The sequence below is a fragment of the Pteropus medius genome, unplaced genomic scaffold, assembly GCF_902729225.1.
Source record: "Pteropus medius unplaced genomic scaffold, Ma_sr-lr_union100, whole genome shotgun sequence".
Lineage (NCBI taxonomy): Eukaryota > Metazoa > Chordata > Mammalia > Chiroptera > Pteropodidae > Pteropus > Pteropus medius.
Window position 1 is genome coordinate 1,648,550 of NW_024352787.1, and position 20,970 is coordinate 1,669,519.

At 37.2% G+C, this 20,970-nt stretch overlaps 1 protein-coding gene and 1 pseudogene across 4 annotated transcripts in view; one reads left to right on the forward strand and one right to left on the reverse strand.

Moving 5' to 3' along the window:
• Positions 1-954: 954 nt before the first annotated feature.
• On the reverse strand, positions 955-7,275 carry LOC120591431 (asparagine synthetase [glutamine-hydrolyzing]-like; annotated as a pseudogene).
• A 12,858-nt stretch (positions 7,276-20,133) lies between these two features.
• The window catches only part of PCCA (propionyl-CoA carboxylase subunit alpha), a 338,552-nt gene continuing 337,715 nt past the window's right edge, over positions 20,134-20,970 (forward strand). For all 4 annotated transcript variants that reach the window (XM_039849219.1, XM_039849216.1, XM_039849218.1 and 1 more), the window contains exon 1: positions 20,134-20,511. In XM_039849219.1, coding sequence (XP_039705153.1) covers positions 20,407-20,511 — 105 coding nt within the window. In that variant the 5' untranslated portion in view covers positions 20,134-20,406. The remainder of the gene's footprint in view (positions 20,512-20,970) is intronic.

Here is a 20,970-nt window from a genome sequence, read left to right on the forward strand (position 1 = left end):
GAAAACATACCCACAAATATATTTCACAATATAATAAATATCATAAGAAAGATTTTATGAGAGTAAAGAGGAAGTAATAATTCTGGCCAGAGAAATCTAAGAAGGCTTCATAGAAAGGGTAACATCTGAGGTAGGCTTTTAGGAGTGGACAGAAATTTAGTAGATGGGCAAAACAACTTACTCAAAGAATCTGTTTTAGAGCAGTTTCATTGAAATTGGATCATTTTTCCTCTTTCATGACAATATTCCCCTGTAATAGTATATTGATCTTAAATTTACTTTCTCATAATCATAGATTAATGTAAATATGTCAATAGAAGCTGGGAGAGTATGTGGTCTTGCTTCTAGGATTGGATTGTAGATTAAAAAGAATAAATTAAGAATGAGAACTATCTATATTGAAAAGATAAGTAGAGCAAGAAGGCCCGGTGAGGGATACTGAGAAGTGAAACTGGAGACCTATAAGGTAAACCAGTAGAGAGTGGTCTCAGAAAAGCCTAGGAGGAAGAGAATTTCAGTGAGATCAAGGTCAAATTATACCAACAAATTGAATGCACTCTGAAGAAAGGCATTGTATTTACTAAATAGGTCATTAAGGATTCTTAGTGCTTTTATTTGTTTCATTTTGCTTAGGATACCTAGAAATTGCTAAAATTTAATTTTGTTTTAAATCTATGTAAAATATTTACATAGTTTCACAGTTAGGTATACAAAACATGTCTGGTTTATATCTCTGTATCCTCTATCTTATTCTTTCCTCCACCTCACTGGTAACCATTTCTTTTTAATTTTATGATTTATTTTCTCTTTCTTTTTTCAGGTTTGAGACTTTTATTTTTTTCATGCCCATGTAAGTCTGGGTAGTTGAACCTCATTACTCCCCCTACCTGCCGCCAATCCCACTACCTTTTATAAGAAGAAACATGTATTTTTAGTCTATAGCTTAGAGAGAGCCTAAGCTTTGGAAGTTGACTCATAATGGGTCACAGTGAGGGCAAAAGGGTCAGTGGCATTGATCCAGTTGGGCATCCAGTAATGGGTCGACCATTTAGCGTGGCCTGGCACTCAAAGATTTGATGGTATTAATAGCTTTCTTTAGTTTTAGGAGTACTGAAGGGAAATTTTTGTCCTGAAGTTGCCATCATTGCATCATCAATTCGATGTTCAATATATTCTTATAATCCTAAAACAGAAAAATTTTTTAAATTTGTATTTCAGTTATAGTTGACATACAATATTATATTAGTTTCAGGTATACAACATAGTGATTAGACATTTATATATCTTACAGAGTGATCACCCTGGTAAGTCTAGTACCCCTATGGCACCATACAAAGTTATTACAATATTATTGACTATATTCCCTATGCTGTACTTTACATCTCTGTGATTATTTTTATAACTGGCAATTTGTACTTAACCCCTTTCTCCTTTTTCACCCATACCCCAACTACCCTTCTATCTGATGACCATCAATTCGTTCTTTGTATCTATGAGTTTGTTTCTGTTTTGTTTGTTTGTTTATTTACTTATTTTTAGATTCCACGTATATGTAAAGTCATATGTTATTTGTCTTTCTCTGTCTGACTTATTTCATTTAGCGTAATATCCTCTAGCTACAACCATGTTGTCTCACATGGCAAGATTTCATCTTTTCAATGGCTGAGTAATATTTCATTGTATATACCACATCTTTTTTACACATTCACCGGTCGATGAACACTTAGGTGTTTCTATATCTTGGCTATTGTAAATAATGCTGCAATGAACATAGGGTTGCATATTTTGAATTAGTGTTTTGAATTTCTTTGAATAAATATGCAGAAGTGGAATTGCTGGGTCAAATGGTAGTTGTATTTTTAATTTTTTGAGGAACCTCCATATTGTTTTCCATAATGGCTGCTCCAATTTACATTTCCACTGGCAGTGCATAAGGGCTCCCTTTTCTTCACATGCTCACCAACACTTGTTGCTTGTTGATTTATTGATATGGCCATTTTGACAGGTGTGAGGTGATATCTCATTGTGGTTTTGACTTGCATTTCCCTGATGATTAGTGATGTTGAGTATCTTTTTCACATGTCTGTTTATCCTCTTTGAAGAAATACCTATTCATGTCTTCTGCCCATTTTAAAATCAGGTTGTTTGTTTTTTTGATGTTGAGCTGTATGACTTCTTATACATTTTGGATATTAACCCCTTAGTGGATATATCATTTGCAAGTATATTCTCCCATTCAGAAGTTTGCCTTTTTGTTTTGTTAATGGTTTCCTTTGTAGTGCAAAAGTTTTTAGTTTGATGTAGTCCCATTTGTTTATTTTTGCTTTTGTTCTCTTTGCCCTAGGGGACATATCCAAAAAAAATATTGCTAAGACCAATGTCAAATAGTTTATTGCCTATGTTTTCTTCTAGGAGTTTTATAGTTTTATGTCTTACATTTAAGTCTTTAATTCATTTTGAATTTATTTTTGTACACGGTGTAAGAAATTGGTTTAGAGTCATTTTTTGCATGTATCTGTCCAGTTTTCCCAGCACCATTTATTGAGAAGACTGTCTTTACCCCATTGTATATTTTTGCCTTCTTTGTCATAGATTAATTGACCATATAGACATGGATTTATTTCTGGGTTTTCTCTTCTGTTTCATTTATCTATGTATCTGTTTTTATGCCAATACCTTGCTGTTTTGATTATAACCTCGTCGTTTAGTTTGAAATCAGGTAGTGTGATACTTTGAACTTTGTTCTTTCTCAATATTGCTTTGGCTTTTCAGAGTCTTTTATCTGAACCAGAAATTCTTAATTGAGTTATGCCATCACTGAAGTTTTCTTTCAGTCACCAGAGCATCTCTTTAAGTATCACATTAGAGTCCTCAAATATCTCTCTCAGGAGATGTTTTTCGATCTCAGTTTTTGGAATTCTCACTTTTGGTGTCCCAGGAAAGGTACTCTTGGTTCAAGGATGTGTGTAGCAGTTTTTGATCTGTGTGGAGAACATCAAATGGAGTTTCTTCAGAAGTTTCTTACTTTCCTCCTTAGCTTTTTTAGAAGAAGTCTTGTGAAAATATATGTAACCCTATATATAAAAACATATGTATATGTTCATCTGAACCTTCTCCAGAGAAGACCACCATGATGTATTCTTCCAAATGCACTTAAAAATGAAATACAAACCTACCGAAGCATGAACTGTTGTAATAAGTTTTCAAGGAAAATATGACTTCATCTAGGACCTGAATATCTTCCTCAGAGCTAAAAAAGACTTAATAGTGTTCACTCCTAATATAATTTGCCACCTTTCTGGCAGCAAGCAAGTTGGGATTGTCTTCCATGTCAATCGCAAATATCTGGAAAGTGTACCATACTTGAATGTCTTCAATAGAGTGGCAGCTACTTAGCTGGAATTCAAGCCTCCTGACAAAAAACATCCAATTCTTCTATCTGCCATCAAATGTTTCTTAATAGCATCCTTTTCAAAAGGGATCCAGAATTATGCATGTATATTAATAAGTAAAAATGAATAAATCTGCTTCCCCAGACAAATATTAATTATTTTATCTCAGTAGAATCACAGGAGATATACCTTGCTTGAGTTTTAAGGATTGTTCCTTGTCTCTTGCATCATCAGTTTTTCTCCTAGATCATTTATAGCATATGCATATCCGTATGTACTGTAATATCTCTCATCCTCAATTTCCCACTCTCCTTTATAATAAAAGTCCTTTAAAGAGTTGTCCACACTTACTGTCTCCAGTTCTCCTCACCTTCTCATCACAATTTCTGTTTCAAAACCTCTATGATATTTTGAAGAGGGTATGCAGAGGTTCGTCTCTACAGTGGTGATATTGAACCGTTTCCACTGATAGAAAATTGCCATTTAGTTTTAAATAAAAACTTCATAGAGTCAGCTTTCCAAAAGGAGTTGGGGCATGTTTCAAGTTAACAAGAACTTTAGCTTCTGAATTCATAGCCCCAAATTTACATTCTACCATGTTTTTAAATAAAGGTCTAACTCCATAGTTGTCTCTGCCCAGGAATACTTTCTTATTATCCCATAAAATAAATGCAACATACAAATATTTTGCTCAGTTTTTCCTTTGTCATAAAAATGAAAGATTATCTCACTGTGCACTTGGGTCTAGTAATCAAATTCAAAATGGTGTTACAACTTCTTATGGTTTTAGATTTCACCACTGTAACAGAGCCACTGATAAATTAGAATATTTCTTTGCTTTAATTGGCTGCATTCCAAACAGCTTGTCAGCCACCGCCAACTGATGAAATCTGAAGTGGTAGTTGGTGTATCCATTGACATTCTGAAGATAAAATGCATCTGGACGTCAGTGTGCAATATTCATAGCACCCAGACACTGATCGGAGAGACAATCACCACTGCCCAAAAGGGCCAAAATGACACACATAGTGCAGTGGAGCTACAGGCTATCTGGACATAAGCAGTCTAGGCTAGTGTGAGTAGTGAAGGCAAGGGCTGTAGACTGTCTCTATTGTTTGTTTTTAATATAAACATATCTATATCTATATAGTCCTTTCTTAGATAAATGCTAGCAAATTGTACATACTTTCCTCTACCTTGATTTTTTTGCTCTCAACAATATATCTTGGCAATTATTCTACTGTTGCATATAGAAATTGTTCTCATTCCTTTTTACAGGTACTCAGAACCCCACTGTATGGATGTTTTGGTACATTGTAAGGGGGAATAAAGGTACTAGGAAAGATTCAAAGCATGGGAAACTTTTGGGAAGAGGAGGTCTTTTATTTTGCCAAACTGTGGTTAACTCGAGAGTCCAAAAAGAGGCTGAGATGATGGTGCCAACAGAGATGGCTGAACATTATTGACACAAGATTGCTGGTGGTCCTACATAATAAACCTCTTTGTTCTCTGAGCTGAGTAGTAGCTGGAAGGATTTGAAGAAAGAAATAGGCTTTTCCTTTCCCACTGTATTTCCTTATTTTATATACTCTCTGTTATTCCATTAGGTTTTATTTTATTTTATTTTTCCATTAGATTTTAAAGCAAGCCTAGAGTTAACCTAGAGTACAGCTATGTCTCACGGGGGTGGAATCTAACAGAATATCAGAGAAGTACTGCTTTCCGCTTTGTGAAACCATTTTCCTGGTGCTTGATATTTCTCCTCTGACTACTTCTAGAACAAGCTTATTGGGCAGATGAAGTGTCCTTTCAGAAGTTTCTGAATTGAGTAAAAAATAACTTTATTCCAAAGCCCTGTTATAAACTAGATCCCAAAATCACTCTGTAGTCTGTTTCTCATCTCTCATTGTGCTCAGTCAGATTGTCCGATAAAGCTTACTAAGGACAGTGTTTCAATGAGTACTATATAATAGCAGAGCTGGCAACATAAACATATGCAAAACCCTCAGTGGAGTTAATAGAACAAAAAATCAGGGAAATGATTGCTCTTCTGTTTACTCTTTGTCAGCCCACTTCCTTACTTCTCCTCAAAGAGAAGAGTTGCTAATTGATTGGTCATACTCAATTGACCTGGTCACATAGAGGATGAGATCACTGTGCTTTAAATGATTATTCATAAGCCAATACGAAGATTTTGAAACAGTTTTGAAAATCACAAAAGTAGGATAAAGCAAAAATAGAAACACATTCCTTGTTCTTTGATAGGATCAATCAATATCATAAATGTGTCATCTCCCCAGGTTAACATGTAAATTTAATGTAATCCCCTGCTCTCCACCAAAAAATCCAGTGTAGTTTTTCCTGGCACTGGATCCTAAACTTTGTATGGAAAAATTAATGAGCAAGAATACTTATGAACGTCTTCAAAAAGAAGAGCAATAAGAAAGGATTGGTTTTACCACATACTAAAAGTTACCTTAGAGACCCTATAATTAAAACACTGTGGTGTTGATGCCTGTCTAGACAGATAAACCAATGGAAACAGTTCTAAGTACATATGTAGATTTAGCATTGGCAAAAGGTAGCTAGCATCTTAAATCCTTGAGGGAAAAGATTAACTTTAAAAAAATGGTGTTAGCACAACTGGAGAGTCATTTGAAAAAAATATGTATTTGGATTGATGTCCCTTACTTTACATTAAAATATACTCTAAATAGATCAGTTATTTCAATGTAAAGAAAGCAAAACATAAAGAGGAAAATATGTGTTCATTTCTTTATAACCTGGATATGAAGATAGCCTTTCTAATAATAATTTTAATTCCAGAAGCTATAGAGAAAAAATATATTCAAATACAGATCTCTCTCTCTCTCTCTGTCTCATTTGTCTGTCTGTCTGTCTATCTGTCTATCTATCTATACACTTGCTTGGCAAAAACATCATAAGTGAAGTCAAAGATGACAAATGAAAAACTGGGAGAAAATAATTGCAGCTTAAAGTACATAAAATAGCTAATTTCTACCATAGATAAATAACTTAAAATATTAGAATATTAATAGATGCTACAACATGGAATAACCTTTAGAACATTAGGCTAAGCAAAAAAAGCCAGTCATAAAAGATCACTTATTGTATAACATTTATATGAAACATCTGAAATAGGCAAATCTGTGGAGACAGAGAGTAGATTAGTGGTCACCTAGGGCTGGATTGGGTACAGGTCGGGGTTGGGAATGAGGGGTGACTGCTAATGGATATGCGGAGGGTTATTCACAATGTTCCAAAATTATATTATGGTGATGGTTGTACAACTAAATATAAATGTTACTAAATATCATCGAATTATACACTTTAAATGGATGAACTTTATGGTATGTGTCGTAATTAAGCTTTTTTTTTTTTTTTTAAGATAAAGACAAAAACCCAATAGAAAAATGGCCAGAAATGTTGAGACAGTTCATAGAAGATGAAAGGCAAATGCCTGTGAAATATTTGAAAAAATATTCAGCATCATTCCTTATAAAATAAATGAAAATTAAAATATATTGAAATACTATTCTTCACTTACCAGATTGGCAGCGTTGAGAGACAATCTCCATGGTGTTTCTATACATCCTGTGACAGCTTTTGTTCTCAACCATCTTTTCAAGGATGTTTGTATTGCAAACAGCCTGGAAGGACAAAAATAGTGTCTCCCTCTGGGACAGAGAGCAGATTTTTTCCTGACCAGGATAATAAAGATAATATTTTCCTTTGGGGTTAATAAAGGTTGGACAGGTTTTTTAGCTGCTCCTTAGAAGAACTGGGGATATCCTCAGCTTGGTGTTCCTCTGCTGTGACACAAACCCACCTGGGCAAAGCGCCTATCTGGGCCACTCTTCATCATCCCCCTGGGACTTGAAGGACAAGATGAACTGATACCAACATGAAACTCAGGCTCTTGCTGTGCCATAAATAACAAATTCTCTTGCCTCTAACTTAAAAGACTAATGTCTTCTGGCAGCACCCACAAAACCATGCTAGTCTAACTTGTTAGCATGCAAGGAAGGTACAATCTCATATCCTTCTCAGTTCTTGACCAGCAGCTGTCTAAAAGCTTGATGAGATACTCTGTTGGTAAGCCTGGGGAGGAACAGTATTCTTACACACAGCCAGTGGGATTACAAAATGGCAAAACCCTTTTGGAGGGAAAATTCAGCAATATTTAACAAAATTATGTGTTCATTTACCCTTTGACACAGTAATCCTTCTAGAAATCTAGCTGAATATACACTTTCCACAAATGCAAAATGATATGTACTTTATTCTGCATTTTGAAATTATTTGAAATATAAAAAGCTTGAAGAGAAATCCAAGTATCCATCAATAGAAGACTGGTTGAATAAACTAGGGCATATCCTCACATGCATAAATATGTATATATTTTTATACATATGTATATATATTTATTTTTGTGAAAAAATGAGAATAAACAAATTTTTGAAAATGGAAATGGTTACTTACAGAGGATGAGTAGAATGGGTATAGAGAATAAGGGTAGGAACAAGAATTCTGTGAGTATCCTTTTTTATAGTTTTGATTTCTAAATCATGATTTACTGTTCAAAAAATGAAATTAAGTCAAATAAGAAAAACCCTAACACTGAACACAAACAGAAACAAATGAACAAAACTGAATGTAAATCACGCCAAGAAAATAATTATTTAAAGTAACTTTGGAACATGGAATACTTATGTAACATTTTCTACATAAACTCTAAGGACAAAACTGCAAAGATCTTTTCATTTGCATTTAATAAGTTTATTGTTAGTAATAATGTTCTTATATTTTTGTATATTATAAAACATTATAAAAATGTACTTTCGTATAATGTAAAATAAAACAAGTAAAACAAATAAATAAATATTAATGTTGTTAGGAACCAAGATTTCAAAGTTAAAAAGATACAGAAAAAAGCACTATAGTGTTAACTTTGAATTAGAACTATCGATATGCACTCATGAGATATATATATATTTTTAATTCAGCAAACATTTATTGCGTGCCTACTATATGTGTCTGGCATAGGAGATACAACAGTGAAATAATAAAGGTATAGCCCCTACTATGATATTTATAGGAGACAGATATTAAATACATAGTTGCACAAATAATTACATTGGAATTAAGCCTAATGTTTTGCCAAGAGTTCACAATATTACCATTCAAAATATGAAGTTCCCCAGACTGAAAAGCAGCCCAGCCTGGAATTGCAGCCTTATTGTTAAGCCAAAATACTTAATGCCCACTTTAAGAAAGAATAAGTGCTTAGAGGGCAGGCAACTTGTGTCTACAAGAAAACTGGGATCAATCCACGTGTGTGGGAGTGTTAGTTTTCAAAAGACAGGAATTAAACACACAGTCTTGTGCCAAGTTGCCAGATTTGTACTGACAAGCAGTGATGTCCACCTTCCCCAGACAAGATTGAGAAACGTCCTGTCTTCCCATCTTCTAACAAGAAATATCCTGCTTTGGCGTCAAACAGGATTGTGGAAGAAACTGGTAGCTAGTTTTCAGCCCATAATTTTCAAGGCAAATAAATGTTCATTGGGAACTTGAGTGATGGTGTCATTCATCAAGATTCTTCTAGTGCCAGTAACTGAATTAACTCTAGAGAAATTATGGGCTAGATCGAAAGCAAAAGACCTCAGAGTTGGGCCTAAGTAGCTGTCAGTCTTGTAGGATGTATAAAGGGTGAGATAACTTGTGAATATATTCCATCTGGTTCCTACTTCTTTGTAAAGTGCTGCTACTGTGCAAACTTAGTTACAAAGACTAGTACCCATGAATGGTCCACAAGTGGAGGTAGGACTTTTCCTTTCTATGTGTGTCTGGCATAGGAGATACAACAGTGAAATAATAATATGATAGGAGTTTCAGATCTCCAGTTGACTGTTCTATTGAAGTGTTTGCCATCTAAAGTCACTTTGTGGTTGAGTCCAATTACCTAGGGAAACAAATGATACCTAGAAACTAGTGCCAGGTGAAGCTGGTTGGTCTACAAAGGAAAGTGAATACAAACTCAGCAGCTGGTTTAATTGTATATTTTAGCTATGTCATAAGCAAATTGTAGCCCGTATCAGATATATGCCTAGGAATGACTAAAGATGCAAAAGGCAATATTAAGGATAGGTACCTTAATAGGCAGTGGTGATAAAAGTTTAAAAACAGATTCTCTGGGAGAGTGGGAGTCGAGGGGCTCCTGATTTGTAGTGTTTTATGAATTCCATTAGGTAAGTATTTCCACAGGCTGATTTCAAGCTACCAAGGATTTAGCGACCTGCTGAAAAGATTCCTGACAATTTAGCAATTTATTCTCACAACCTGATTCTATCTGGCCCCAGCGAACGATTGCTTATAAGTACCATAGGTAATAAGCTAGCTGTTTGTCAAAAATCTAGAAACTTAAACTAAAAAAAGTGAAGGAAAATATCTAGGCAGATAAGAAAACATGCATACAGATTAACATATGATAATGTATAGCTCCAGCTCTCTGAATTTCCATATTCCATTCTGATAATAAACACAATTACCAGAACACATTCATATCCCATTGTTGGGGCAATTTTATACTGTCCATTGGAGGTGCTCAAAGAAGCTTTCATTCTACTCTCTTTTCTCTCTTTACAGTTTTGCCAGGATTTGTTGCAGGCAGGTGGGATATGCACTAGAAACATCCTTGACTGTGTTTTAAAGTGTCACCATGCCTATTGGTGGATTAAAATGGTTGCCAAGCTATATCTGCTGTGGTAATAAGACCGAAGAGCTTGCCTGCTATGTTAATCAGTGCGCTGGAATTCTCTCTCTCTGTCTCTCTGTGTCTCTCTGTGTCTCTGTGTCTCTGTCTCTGTCTCTGTCTCTCTCCCTCCTTCCCTCCCTCTACTGGGTACCTTTTAATTAATTAATTAACTAACTAATTAATTAATTTTTTGATTAGAATTGACACTCAATATTATTTTAGATTAGTTTCAGGTACAGCATAGTGGTTAGACATTTACATAATTGAAGAAGTGATCCCTCCAATTAGTCAAGTAACTACCTTGCACTATACATAGTTATTACAGTATTATTGTCTATATTACCTAGGCTGTACTTCACCTCATGACTATTTTGTAACTACCAATGTGTACTTCTTGATTCCTTCACCTTTTTCACTTAGACCCTCAACTCCCTTCCCATCTAGGAGTCACCAGTTTGTTCTCTGTATCTATCAGTCTCTTCAATTTGGGATTTTTTCATGAAGTGTGACACAATTAATTTAGAATATAATCAATGATTATGTTGGGAGAGAACACATTATGGCAAATAAAGACATTGACAAACCACCAGGTCCTTTAAAGTCATAAATGTACTGTAATTGTCCTTGATTGCCAGTAATATTGAAACCTAGAAAAAAAATAATTTCTAGACAATTATTGTACCAGTTTTAGTGTTTAGCAATGGGTGTCTCTGTAATCTTTATCCAGGAGGAGAGAGCAATAAAACAGAGCTGAGGAGGTCATTGGTAAGTATGCAGAAGAAAGTCCAAAGTGACTCTCTTTAGAAGGACCTGCTTGCAAGGTTGGCCCTTGGTTGGATTTCGGGAGTGTTCCCAATGTTTCCTAGGGATAAGGGTGGCCCACTGTGCTCAGACTGTGCAAACCATGTGATTTATATTGAACACCTGCTTTTCTTCTGGGAATTTTAGGACCAACGCCCAATAAAAATGTTGGTCACTAAGTTTCTAATAGCCCTCCCTGGGCAGAAACATTGCATATATGCATTTTCCCTGCTGGGGGAGAAGGGTGTGCTCTGTGTGGCTCCCTCATGGGAAGGTGTTATGGGCTGAATGTGTTCCCTTCAAGTTCATATGTTGAAGCTCTAATCCTGATTGTGACTCAATTTGGAGATAGAGCCTTTATGGAAGTAACAGTAGGTTAAATGAGGTCACAAGGGTGGGACACTGATTCAGTAGGATTAGTGACTTTATAAGAAGAGATAACAGAGTGCTAGTGCCGGTGAGAGGGTGTGCACAAGAGATCTCCCTCCCTCCCACACTCCTTCCCTTCTTCCTTGCACACTTGTGTATGGAGGAAAAGCCATTTGAAGACACCAAAAGAAGGCAGCTATCTACAAGCCAGGAAGAGAGCTCTCACCAAAAACTGAATTGGCTAGCACCTTGATCTTGGACTTCTCACCTCCAGAACTGTGAGAAAATAAATCTCCATTGTTTAAGCTACCATGTCTGTGGTATTTCATTATGACAGCCCTAATACAGCTTCTAAAACTAATACAGCTTCTCTCAGGAAGGGCAACCTGTCTCTCGAACTCATAGGTTAGCAGTCCTATGCATTATTACATCCCATAATTACTCATGTATGTGTTCTTCATGTATGATTGTTTTGCACATTTCAAAGCTTTGTTAAAAATAGTATCAAACTGTGCGTATTTGTCTGCAACTTGTTTTCTTTTTATTTTTTGTTTTTTTTTTTGCTCCATCTTATCTTTGCGATGTTTATCCATGTGGATAAACTTTTGCTCTAGCTCTAGAGTGATGCAAACTACTTTCTAAAATGCAAATATAATATCACTTCCTGGGTTAAGATGTTTCACACTTCCCACCGAAAGAATATGGATAAAGAACATAAATATCTAAAGAGAAGAGTAAAGGACCAGTTGTAGCAAATGGAGATGCTTATGAATGTTTTTGGGTGGGAATCCCTGCACTGTTAAATCTTTTGATGTCTCAAGAAAAGTAGAAAATTTGGAATTTTAAGTGAAAGCTGCCGTATTTTGAATATAGTTAACTAATTCAACTTAACACACACACACATGCACACACACTCACACACGGCTAAAACCAAACATAGCCTGTGCCACATGTGGCTCAATTTTTGCCACATTGTGATTTCTGGCCTCGAAGATAAAAACCCCAAACACCACAGTAAAATATTTACTTTCTTCAGGAACTGGCCCTTTCCTATTCTTTCATCTTTGTCTCTAAACACTTCCTTTGCCATTTGTGGTTTGTGAAAGTGTGCTGCTGAATTCACGCCTCATTATTATATCACATGCTTTTCTCTCTGTTTGGAAATCCTTTACCCAGAATATCCATTTATCCACTTTTCAATTACTTTTTTTTTTTAATGTGATAAAACTTCTTATTTTGGATTAATTTTAGATTTATAGAAATGTTGTAAAGACAAAATACAGAATTCCCATGCATGCCTCACCCAGTATTCCCTGTTGATATCTTACATCACCATGGTACCTTTCTTAATACTAAGAAAAGAACGTTGGTGCATTATTATTAACCAAATTCTAGACTATTTTTAGTGATTTCACAGTTTTTAGTTCCAGGATCCAATCCATTTAGTCATCATGTCTCTTTCGCTGTCTTGGGCGTGTGATAGATTCTATATTTTCATGACCTTGATAATTTTGAGAAGTCTCTTAAAAATATTTATTTATTTGAAAAATTTCAGCTTTATTGAGGTATAATTGACATGCAAAATTGTAAGATATTTAAAGTGCACATCATGCTGATTTGATATAAGTATACATTGTGAAGGGATTCTCGCCTCCTAGTTAATTGATAATCTATCTATATATATTTTTTCTTTTTATATTCTTTTTTTTGGGTGGAGAACAATTAAATTCTGCTCTCAGAAAATTTCAGTTATAAAATACAGCGTTATAAACTATAGTCACCAGGTTTTACATGACATCCTCAGGCCTTGTTTACCTTATTGTTGAAGTCTGTACCCTGCTACCAACTTCTCCCTATTTCCTGCCACCTGGCCTTTGGCGACCACTTTTTATGAGTCTGACTTTTTTTCTTATTTTTTGTATTTCACAATTAAGTGATACTATGTGGCATTTGTCTTTCTGTATGGCTTATTTCACTTGGCATAGTACCCTCCAGTCTATCCATATTGTTCTCGCTGGACTAATAATCAAATTAGCACATGACAGATAAATAGGAAAAAAACAGAGATTAATAACATGTATACATTCCGTACACATGAGAAACACCCAGAAACGCCGAGTAACTTGCCAAAGTGGTGGAAGCCATCACCTTAAATGCACACTACTTTCAGCTAGAGACAAAGATGTTGGAGGTGAAGAGTCAGTAATGGAGCTTACCAGGAAAAGCACAGTAAACAAGGGTAAAATGTTATGCAGATTAAAATCCACAACTTCTCCACTGGTAGTGAAGGCAGGCCTGGTACAGTGTAGGAGACACCCTTGCAAATGGAGATTTCCCTTACAAATGTGGATGTCCTTTTACAAAAAATAATTGTGACTGGGTTTTCAGAGCTTCTCTCAGAGCTGCTGTTTCTTTAAATTTACCAGCCTAAAATAATCAATATCCCAAAGTCCATATTTTGGGGTGGCAAACTCTGCTCCCTTTCATCGCTTAGGTTGTTTTCATGTCTTGGCTATTATGAATAATGCTGCAGTGAACATGGGAGTACAGATATCTCTTCAATATCCTGTTTTTCCTTTCCTTTGGCTATATGCCCAGAAGTGGGATTGCTGGATCATATGGTTGTTCTATTATTAAGTCTTTGAGGGACCTCTATATTGTTTTCCATAGTGGCATCACCAAATTACATTCCCATCAACAATGCACAAGGGTTCTCTTTTTTCCACATTCTCACCAACACTTTCTATCACTTGTCATTTTCATGACAGCCATTCTAACAGGTGTGAGGTGATATCTCATTTTGGTTTTGATGTACATTTTCCTGATGATTAGTGATGCTGAATGCCTTTTCATGTACTTGTTGTCTATTTATGTATCTTTGGAAAAATGTCTGTTCGGTTCCTCTCTCTATGTTTGAATTGGATTTGTTTGGTTCTTTTTACTATTGAGTTGTATGAGTTCTTTATATATTTTACATATAAACTCCTTATCAGATATATGATTTGCAAATATTTTCTCTCATTTTGTAGGTTGCTTTTTCATTTTGTTTTCTTTGCTGTGAGAAGTTTTTAGTTTGACCTAGTCAAACTAAAAAAACACTTATTTATTTTTGCTTTTGTTGACTTTGCTTTTGGTGTCAAATCCAAAAAAAAATCATTGACAAAACAAATGTCAAGGGGCATACCATCTGTATTTTTTCCTAGGAGTTTTATGGGTTCAGGTCTTATGGTCAATTTTTTTTAAATCCATTTCGAGTTGATTTTTGTGTAAGTTGTAAGATAGTGGTTCAACTTCATTCTTTTGCATGTGGCTGTCCAGTTTCCTAGTATTACTTATTGAAGAGACTATCCTTTCCTCATTGTATATTCTTGGCTCCTTTGCTGTAAATCAATTGACTCTATATACATGGATTTATTTTGGGGTTCTCTATTCTATTCTATATCTTTGTGTCTGTTTTTATGTAATACCATACTATTCTGATTACTAAAGCTTTGTAATATGGTTTGAATCAGGAAGTGTAATGCTCAAGATTTGTTTTTCTTTCTCAAGATTTTCTTTTTCAAGGGTATTTTGCGTTTCTAAACAAATTTTAGGATTTTTTTTCTATTTCTTTGAAAAATGCCATTAGAATTTTGATAGAGATTACATTGAATCTGTAGATTGCTTTCGGTAGTGTGGACATTTTAACAATATAATTCTTCCAATCCATGAGCATGGAATATCTTTCTATTTATTTCTTCTTCAGTTTCTTTTATGAATGTCTTAAAGTTTCAGTGTACAATTCTTTCATCTCCTTGGTTAAATTTATTCTTTTTGATCCAATTGTAAGTTTAATTGTTTTTTAATTTTTCTTTCTGATAGTTCATTATTAATGTATAGATATGAAACATTTTTGTATACTGATTTTGTATCTTACAACTTTTTGTATACCTGTGTACAGAAGCAGTACAGCAGTGTGTGCTCTGGACTCCCACAACCTAGGTTCATTATCCAAACTCTACCATTTACTAGTTGTTTACCTTGGGCAAACTGTTTAACCTGTAAAAAGGGGGTAATTACAGTATCCATTTTACTGAATAGTTGTAAGAATTAAGAATACATTTAGATCACTTAAAACAGATAGTCATTGGCATAGAGTGAGTATTCAATAAATATTAATTATTATTATTTTACCAACTCCCTCTCCTGTAACTGAACCAGAAATTGACTCTTTGTAGCACTTTTGATTTTTGAGGACACAGTCAAGTTGATCCTTATTTTACATATATTATGAAGAGTAAGTAAGTAAGTTTCCTAAACAATGGTATTTACAAATGTTACTTGTTTTCTCAGTGCAGATATGAAAGGGTTGGGGGACCCTGGCATACTTTGCTTAAAGACAATGGTCATAAACTATAACTAATTTGTTTCTTTAAGAATAAAAATTGTTATGCATAGGTGCCGGGGTCTCAAGCATATTTGAAAAATTTCCCAATATCTTTCATAATAGCCAGGTTTAATTTGTAGCCAATAAATTGTGGCCAGAATGAGAGGGTCACTTGACACAATGTATAGCTACTTGAAATTTAAGGGCATCTCCTGTGGCTGCCATGCTAAGAAAAAGCTCTGAGCCTGGCAGCATCTCATGGGATGTTTTGAAGTGGCTTTATGTATAGTGGTACACAATTTTGATGCTTATTAATGGTAAACTCCTTGAGGAAAGAGAGACTACATTTTTGTATTTCTTTTACACAAATTAGAATAACAACAACAAACTCTAGAGAGGGGTAAACTAATTATTCTAGCAATTCCCAAATCTCAGTGGCCTAAGGAAAAAAATAGTTTATTTCTTGTTCATGTCAAAGTTCAGTGAGGGAAGGCAAGAAAGATCTGGTTTGCTTAGTCATTGAGATACCAGCACTCCTTCCATCCAGTGCCTATGGAGTCTCAGCAGATGAGCAGAGGAGAAAGGGTGTGAAGGGTTGCACAGGTGGTTTTATGAGCTAGGCCTAGAGGCCGGTGTATTTTACTTCTACTCATAGCCCATTGGCCACAGTGCAGATATATTATGATATCTAACTGTAAAGAAGGCTAGGAAATGTTGCCTAGCAGTTTGCTCAGACAGAAGAGTGAACATATTTGGAGAGCAGTTAGCCAGTCTCTATCATGTTCTCAAATATCTTAGATATTTTCCTTACAATCTATAACTTTAAATGGAGAGGGCAAAGATCCATATTAGCGCTCTATTAGTTAGGATACATATTTGGCTACTGTAACACAGGCAAAACAAAACATGGTAACTTAAACAAGATACAGTGTTTTTCTTTTTTGCATAAGATTCTGAGCAAAATATTCCAGGGCTGACATGGCATTGCTACAATTCAGGTACCTAGAGGCTCCTTGAATATTGTTTTGCTTTCTTCAACACCTGTCTTTTTTTTTACCACCTCGGATGACAACTTTGCCCCCACATTCTGGCAAGCTGGGAAGAGATGAGAAAGTGGAAGGCATCCCCCTTCCCTTTAGCCCAAAAGTTGCATATGTCACTTCTGCTTACATTCTATTGGTTAAAACTTAGTAACCTGGCCACTCTTGCTGTGATGGAAGTTGGGAAGTGTAGTTCTTACCTGAGGGCCATGTATCCAGCTAAATTGTGATAGTTCTTTTACCAAAGAAACAAGAGAGATATTAGGGGACAACTAGCATTTTTTTTGCCACACTCCACCCTTTCATCACTCAGATATTATCCACAACTTCTTTCCTTCTTTCTCCCTGTACCAGTCAAGATTCAGTCAGGGAAGCAGAGCTATTATGAATAGTAGAGCAGTATGTCTATTCCAACTATGCATTCGGAAACTGGAGAAATAATCATGATGTGGGCTCAGGAATACACTGGGCTCACTTTGTCTCAGACCCAAGTCGAAATTCCACTAATCTTCTGACCTCTGTAAGACTCTACTTTCACTGGTAAACCACGATGGCATCTTTGAGTCTCTAGAAATTAGTATCAATTCACAGCCAGGGTCTAGTAATCCCTGAAAATTCTGGTTATCTTCCCTTCCCCACCTTAGTCAATGGCTACAGGCTCCTTTCAGAGGATCGGAGAAAGAGAAATTAAAATAGTCTGCTTGACATATTAGTAGAAGCGGACAAGTTGGAGTTTGGGAGATCGCTGAGAAACCAAGCATGTCTGACACCAAATAGGAGTGTGAGGAAGGATCTTGTGGAGGGTTCAATGAGAAGCAGTTGCCTTTGGATAGCTATTGCCTCTGTAGGTCTGCAATCAAGCATCTGGTGGTGGACCTGAGTTTGCTTGCTGGTAGTCAGCAGGACTAACAGGTGGGAAAAACAAACTGGATGCAGAATGGAGACTAAAGACAAACCGAGACCTTCCAGGAAACTATGTTACTTATCTTGCTGTAATAACCTTCTGAGAATAATGGCTATGGCTTCACTCCTGTCTTCTAAATATCTTATAAATTCCTCTTTTGCTTAACTCTAATCAGGAGCCACATAGGGAAGAGGATTGGAAAAACATAGTTTCCAATCCAGTACACCTAGTCTGCAGTACTCTCACACAAAGAGAGCCAAATATTTGTAGCTCAAAGGTCACGGTCTCTAAGTGGAGCTTAATCTTCCTATTTGTTGTGTATGTGGCTACTCATGATTCCTGATTTACATCCTTCCCTTCCCTCTGCCCCATCCCTACTCTACAACAATATAGTAGACATCTAACTGTAATAAGACACAATAGGTCAAGAGTAAGTTTGGCATTTGACTTTTGAAGAGTAACTCAGGAAGATGATGTAAAGATACTTTCAAAATTCTGAGAGAAGATTTATGGATTTATGCTGATTTCCATGATACTGTAACTGGTTCCATACGGGTCTCAGATTAACTGGTTCCTTTTTACTATGGATAAATAGGAAATTGTACAAAATATCTGAAAACTGTTTTCAAACATTAGTAACAGGAAGCAGTGTTTTTGGAGACAATAAACATCCCAAAATGTGTGGCGTAGCTCAGATAAGAACTGTCCAGCTCAAAATGCCAATCGTACTCCCTCGAAAATACTGTATTAGAGTTGCAGGTTATATCAGTGATAGCAATAACAGTATTGTCCAAGATTTTGAAAGTGACCATTTCACCAAAGAGGTACCATGACATAACAAGGGTCATCAGCTTTCAGCTTCTGGTTTTCTATTTTGGGATTGTCATCATTATCTCCACATATTTTAGGTTTCATTATGTAAGCACCTCACTTCTGAATATTAAATTATGAGTTGTAGGATACAATTTCGGTGGTTAAAGGCAGATTTAAGTGTGATTTAAACAAAGTAAACGTTTATTTCTCTGTCACACAACACTCTGTGTATTAAGCAATAAAAGGCTGATAAGATGGCCCTATGGTGTCAGGAACCTGGGCTCCTCCAATCTTATTACTCTGATATCTTTAACACAGGGCTCCTGTCTTGTGGGTTAAGATGGCTGCTCCAGCACCCACCAGCATATCTTCTTTCAGGAAGGAAAGAAGGGGAAATGGAGGGTGTGCCCCTGATCTTTAAGGGCACAATCCTTACATTCCATAACCAGCCCTTAGTCTCTTGGCTACACCACGTGTAAGGGAGGCTGGATATTGTGGCTTTTAGCTGGGTGGCCTTGGGTTCAGATAAAATTCAAGAACTCTTTTAGTAAAGGAATAGATATTATGGAACAAGTAGTATCTGCCACAAGTGCCTTTCATGAAGATGAAGCAGACAGGATCTAAGGAGAACCAATCCAAAGGGCAAAAATTGGAGAAAGAAATAGCAAGAGAAAATAAAAGCAGTTTTCCTTGCTGGGAAATGATTCCAACCTTGGATACAAAGGAAGTTCCTACTTACATTTAAAAATTCCATTAAATGTCACTTCTCTGATATCCCCAAACATTTTGTTTATGTCTCATGGCATAGGCTATGCCATAGCATATTCTAGGTCATTCCTAGCTTTGTTAACTCTCTCAAGGTGACTTGGTGGGAGTAGCAAAATAGTCAACAGTCTATTTATAGGTGAGATGACCTGATGTTTGAGATTTGCTTTAAAATATTCCAACAAAGAATAAAAAGAGGGAATAGATGAAAGAAGGTTGACAAAATGTTGCTTTATTGAAGCTCCACGATGGGTGCCTGGGTGATTATAATACTGTTCCCCCCCCCCGCCTCGCTTTGGTGTATGTTAAAAATTTTGTATAATAAAAAAAAAACAAAAGCCAAGTCCCTGAAGACAGCCAGACCTGGGTTCAATCCCTAGTTTACCATGTACCAGTTGAGTGACTTTACCTCTTTATAAATTGTTTCTCAAACTTAGGGTTCTTGTAAAGATTAGATGAGACAGAATTTGAGACTTCTAGTGCAATATCTTTAGTAGTTGTACTAATAAGAGAGTGCCTGGTTGCAAGCAACAGAAACTGATTCTGGTTATGGCTAATTTCCCTGACACGCAGATATTACGAGGCAGAAATAGGACTTGAGCTCGGATCTCTGATTTCTACATCTAGAGCATTCTCTAGGTTACTGCACTTGTTTAATATCTTACCTTAGTTTGGTGTTTTCAGGTTATGCCTTCAACCATGGACATAGTTTGGGCACGTGTCTATAACTTAGGACAGTCGGGGCTGCAGGGGGTGATCATGGGGGAGGAGCTGACTCACTGACGTTAAGTGACCTAGCTTAACGCCTAGCGTATTGGTCCCTAAGTGGACGTTGGTATACAGTACGCGGCTTAACCCAAGCAGGCGCGGACTACCTGACACCAGAATTCTCTCGTCTTCCCAGCCTCGCTCACTCCGGGGGTTGGGTAGGGCCCTCCCGAGTCACCGCCAGCCTCGCAGCCCGCCCTCCCGCCTCCTGCCGAGTCCCAACGCGCGCCTTTCCAGCGGCCAGGCTCGCGGCTCCAGGGGTTGGGCCAGTCCCGCTCTCTCGTCTCCTCGCGGCAGGGGGCGGGGCCGCTGATCCCCGGCTCGTGATTGGCCGAAGCGCTGCCGCTCCCCTTCTCCGCCCCCTTCGGCGGGGTGAGAGGTCAGCAGAGCGTCGGTCAGCCCGGGCGACAATGGCGGGGCTCTGGGTGAACGCGGTGTCTCTGATTGCGGCCGAATCGCGTGGGCAGCGATCGCTGCAGCAGCTGATGCGGAGCGCAGCGCTGCGGACCCTGAAGGTGAGGAGCGACGGGGCTCCCCGCGGGCCTAGGCTTCAGTGGACTTTCAGCCCTGCTCCGCCCGGCGGTGTTCAGTGCCGTGGAGAGCGCCCCAGTGGCTCGGAGTGACACCCGCGTTCCAGATTCCGCGGCGGTCCGGGTCTCTTACTCTCTCTCTGCGGGAGTTCGCGCTAGACCAGGGCTGAGTAGGCGTCCCTCGCTGCAGCTTGTACTCCGAGGATCATGGAGGGCAGAGGGGCTCAGGGAGCCGGCAGGCATGTGTTTTCTGCTCTCTCCCAGGGAGTGTCTGACAGCCATCTGGCAGTAATGTACCCACATCTCCCGTGCACCCGATCTTGTACCTTACAGGTCTGGCTTGTTTTGAGCTTTCCAGGGTTTATTTTTAAGGGTCCTTATAGTTTCCATTTTCTCTTGTTTCTTTCTTCCTTTGAAGGGACACTGTAGATTGCTGCTGAAGTA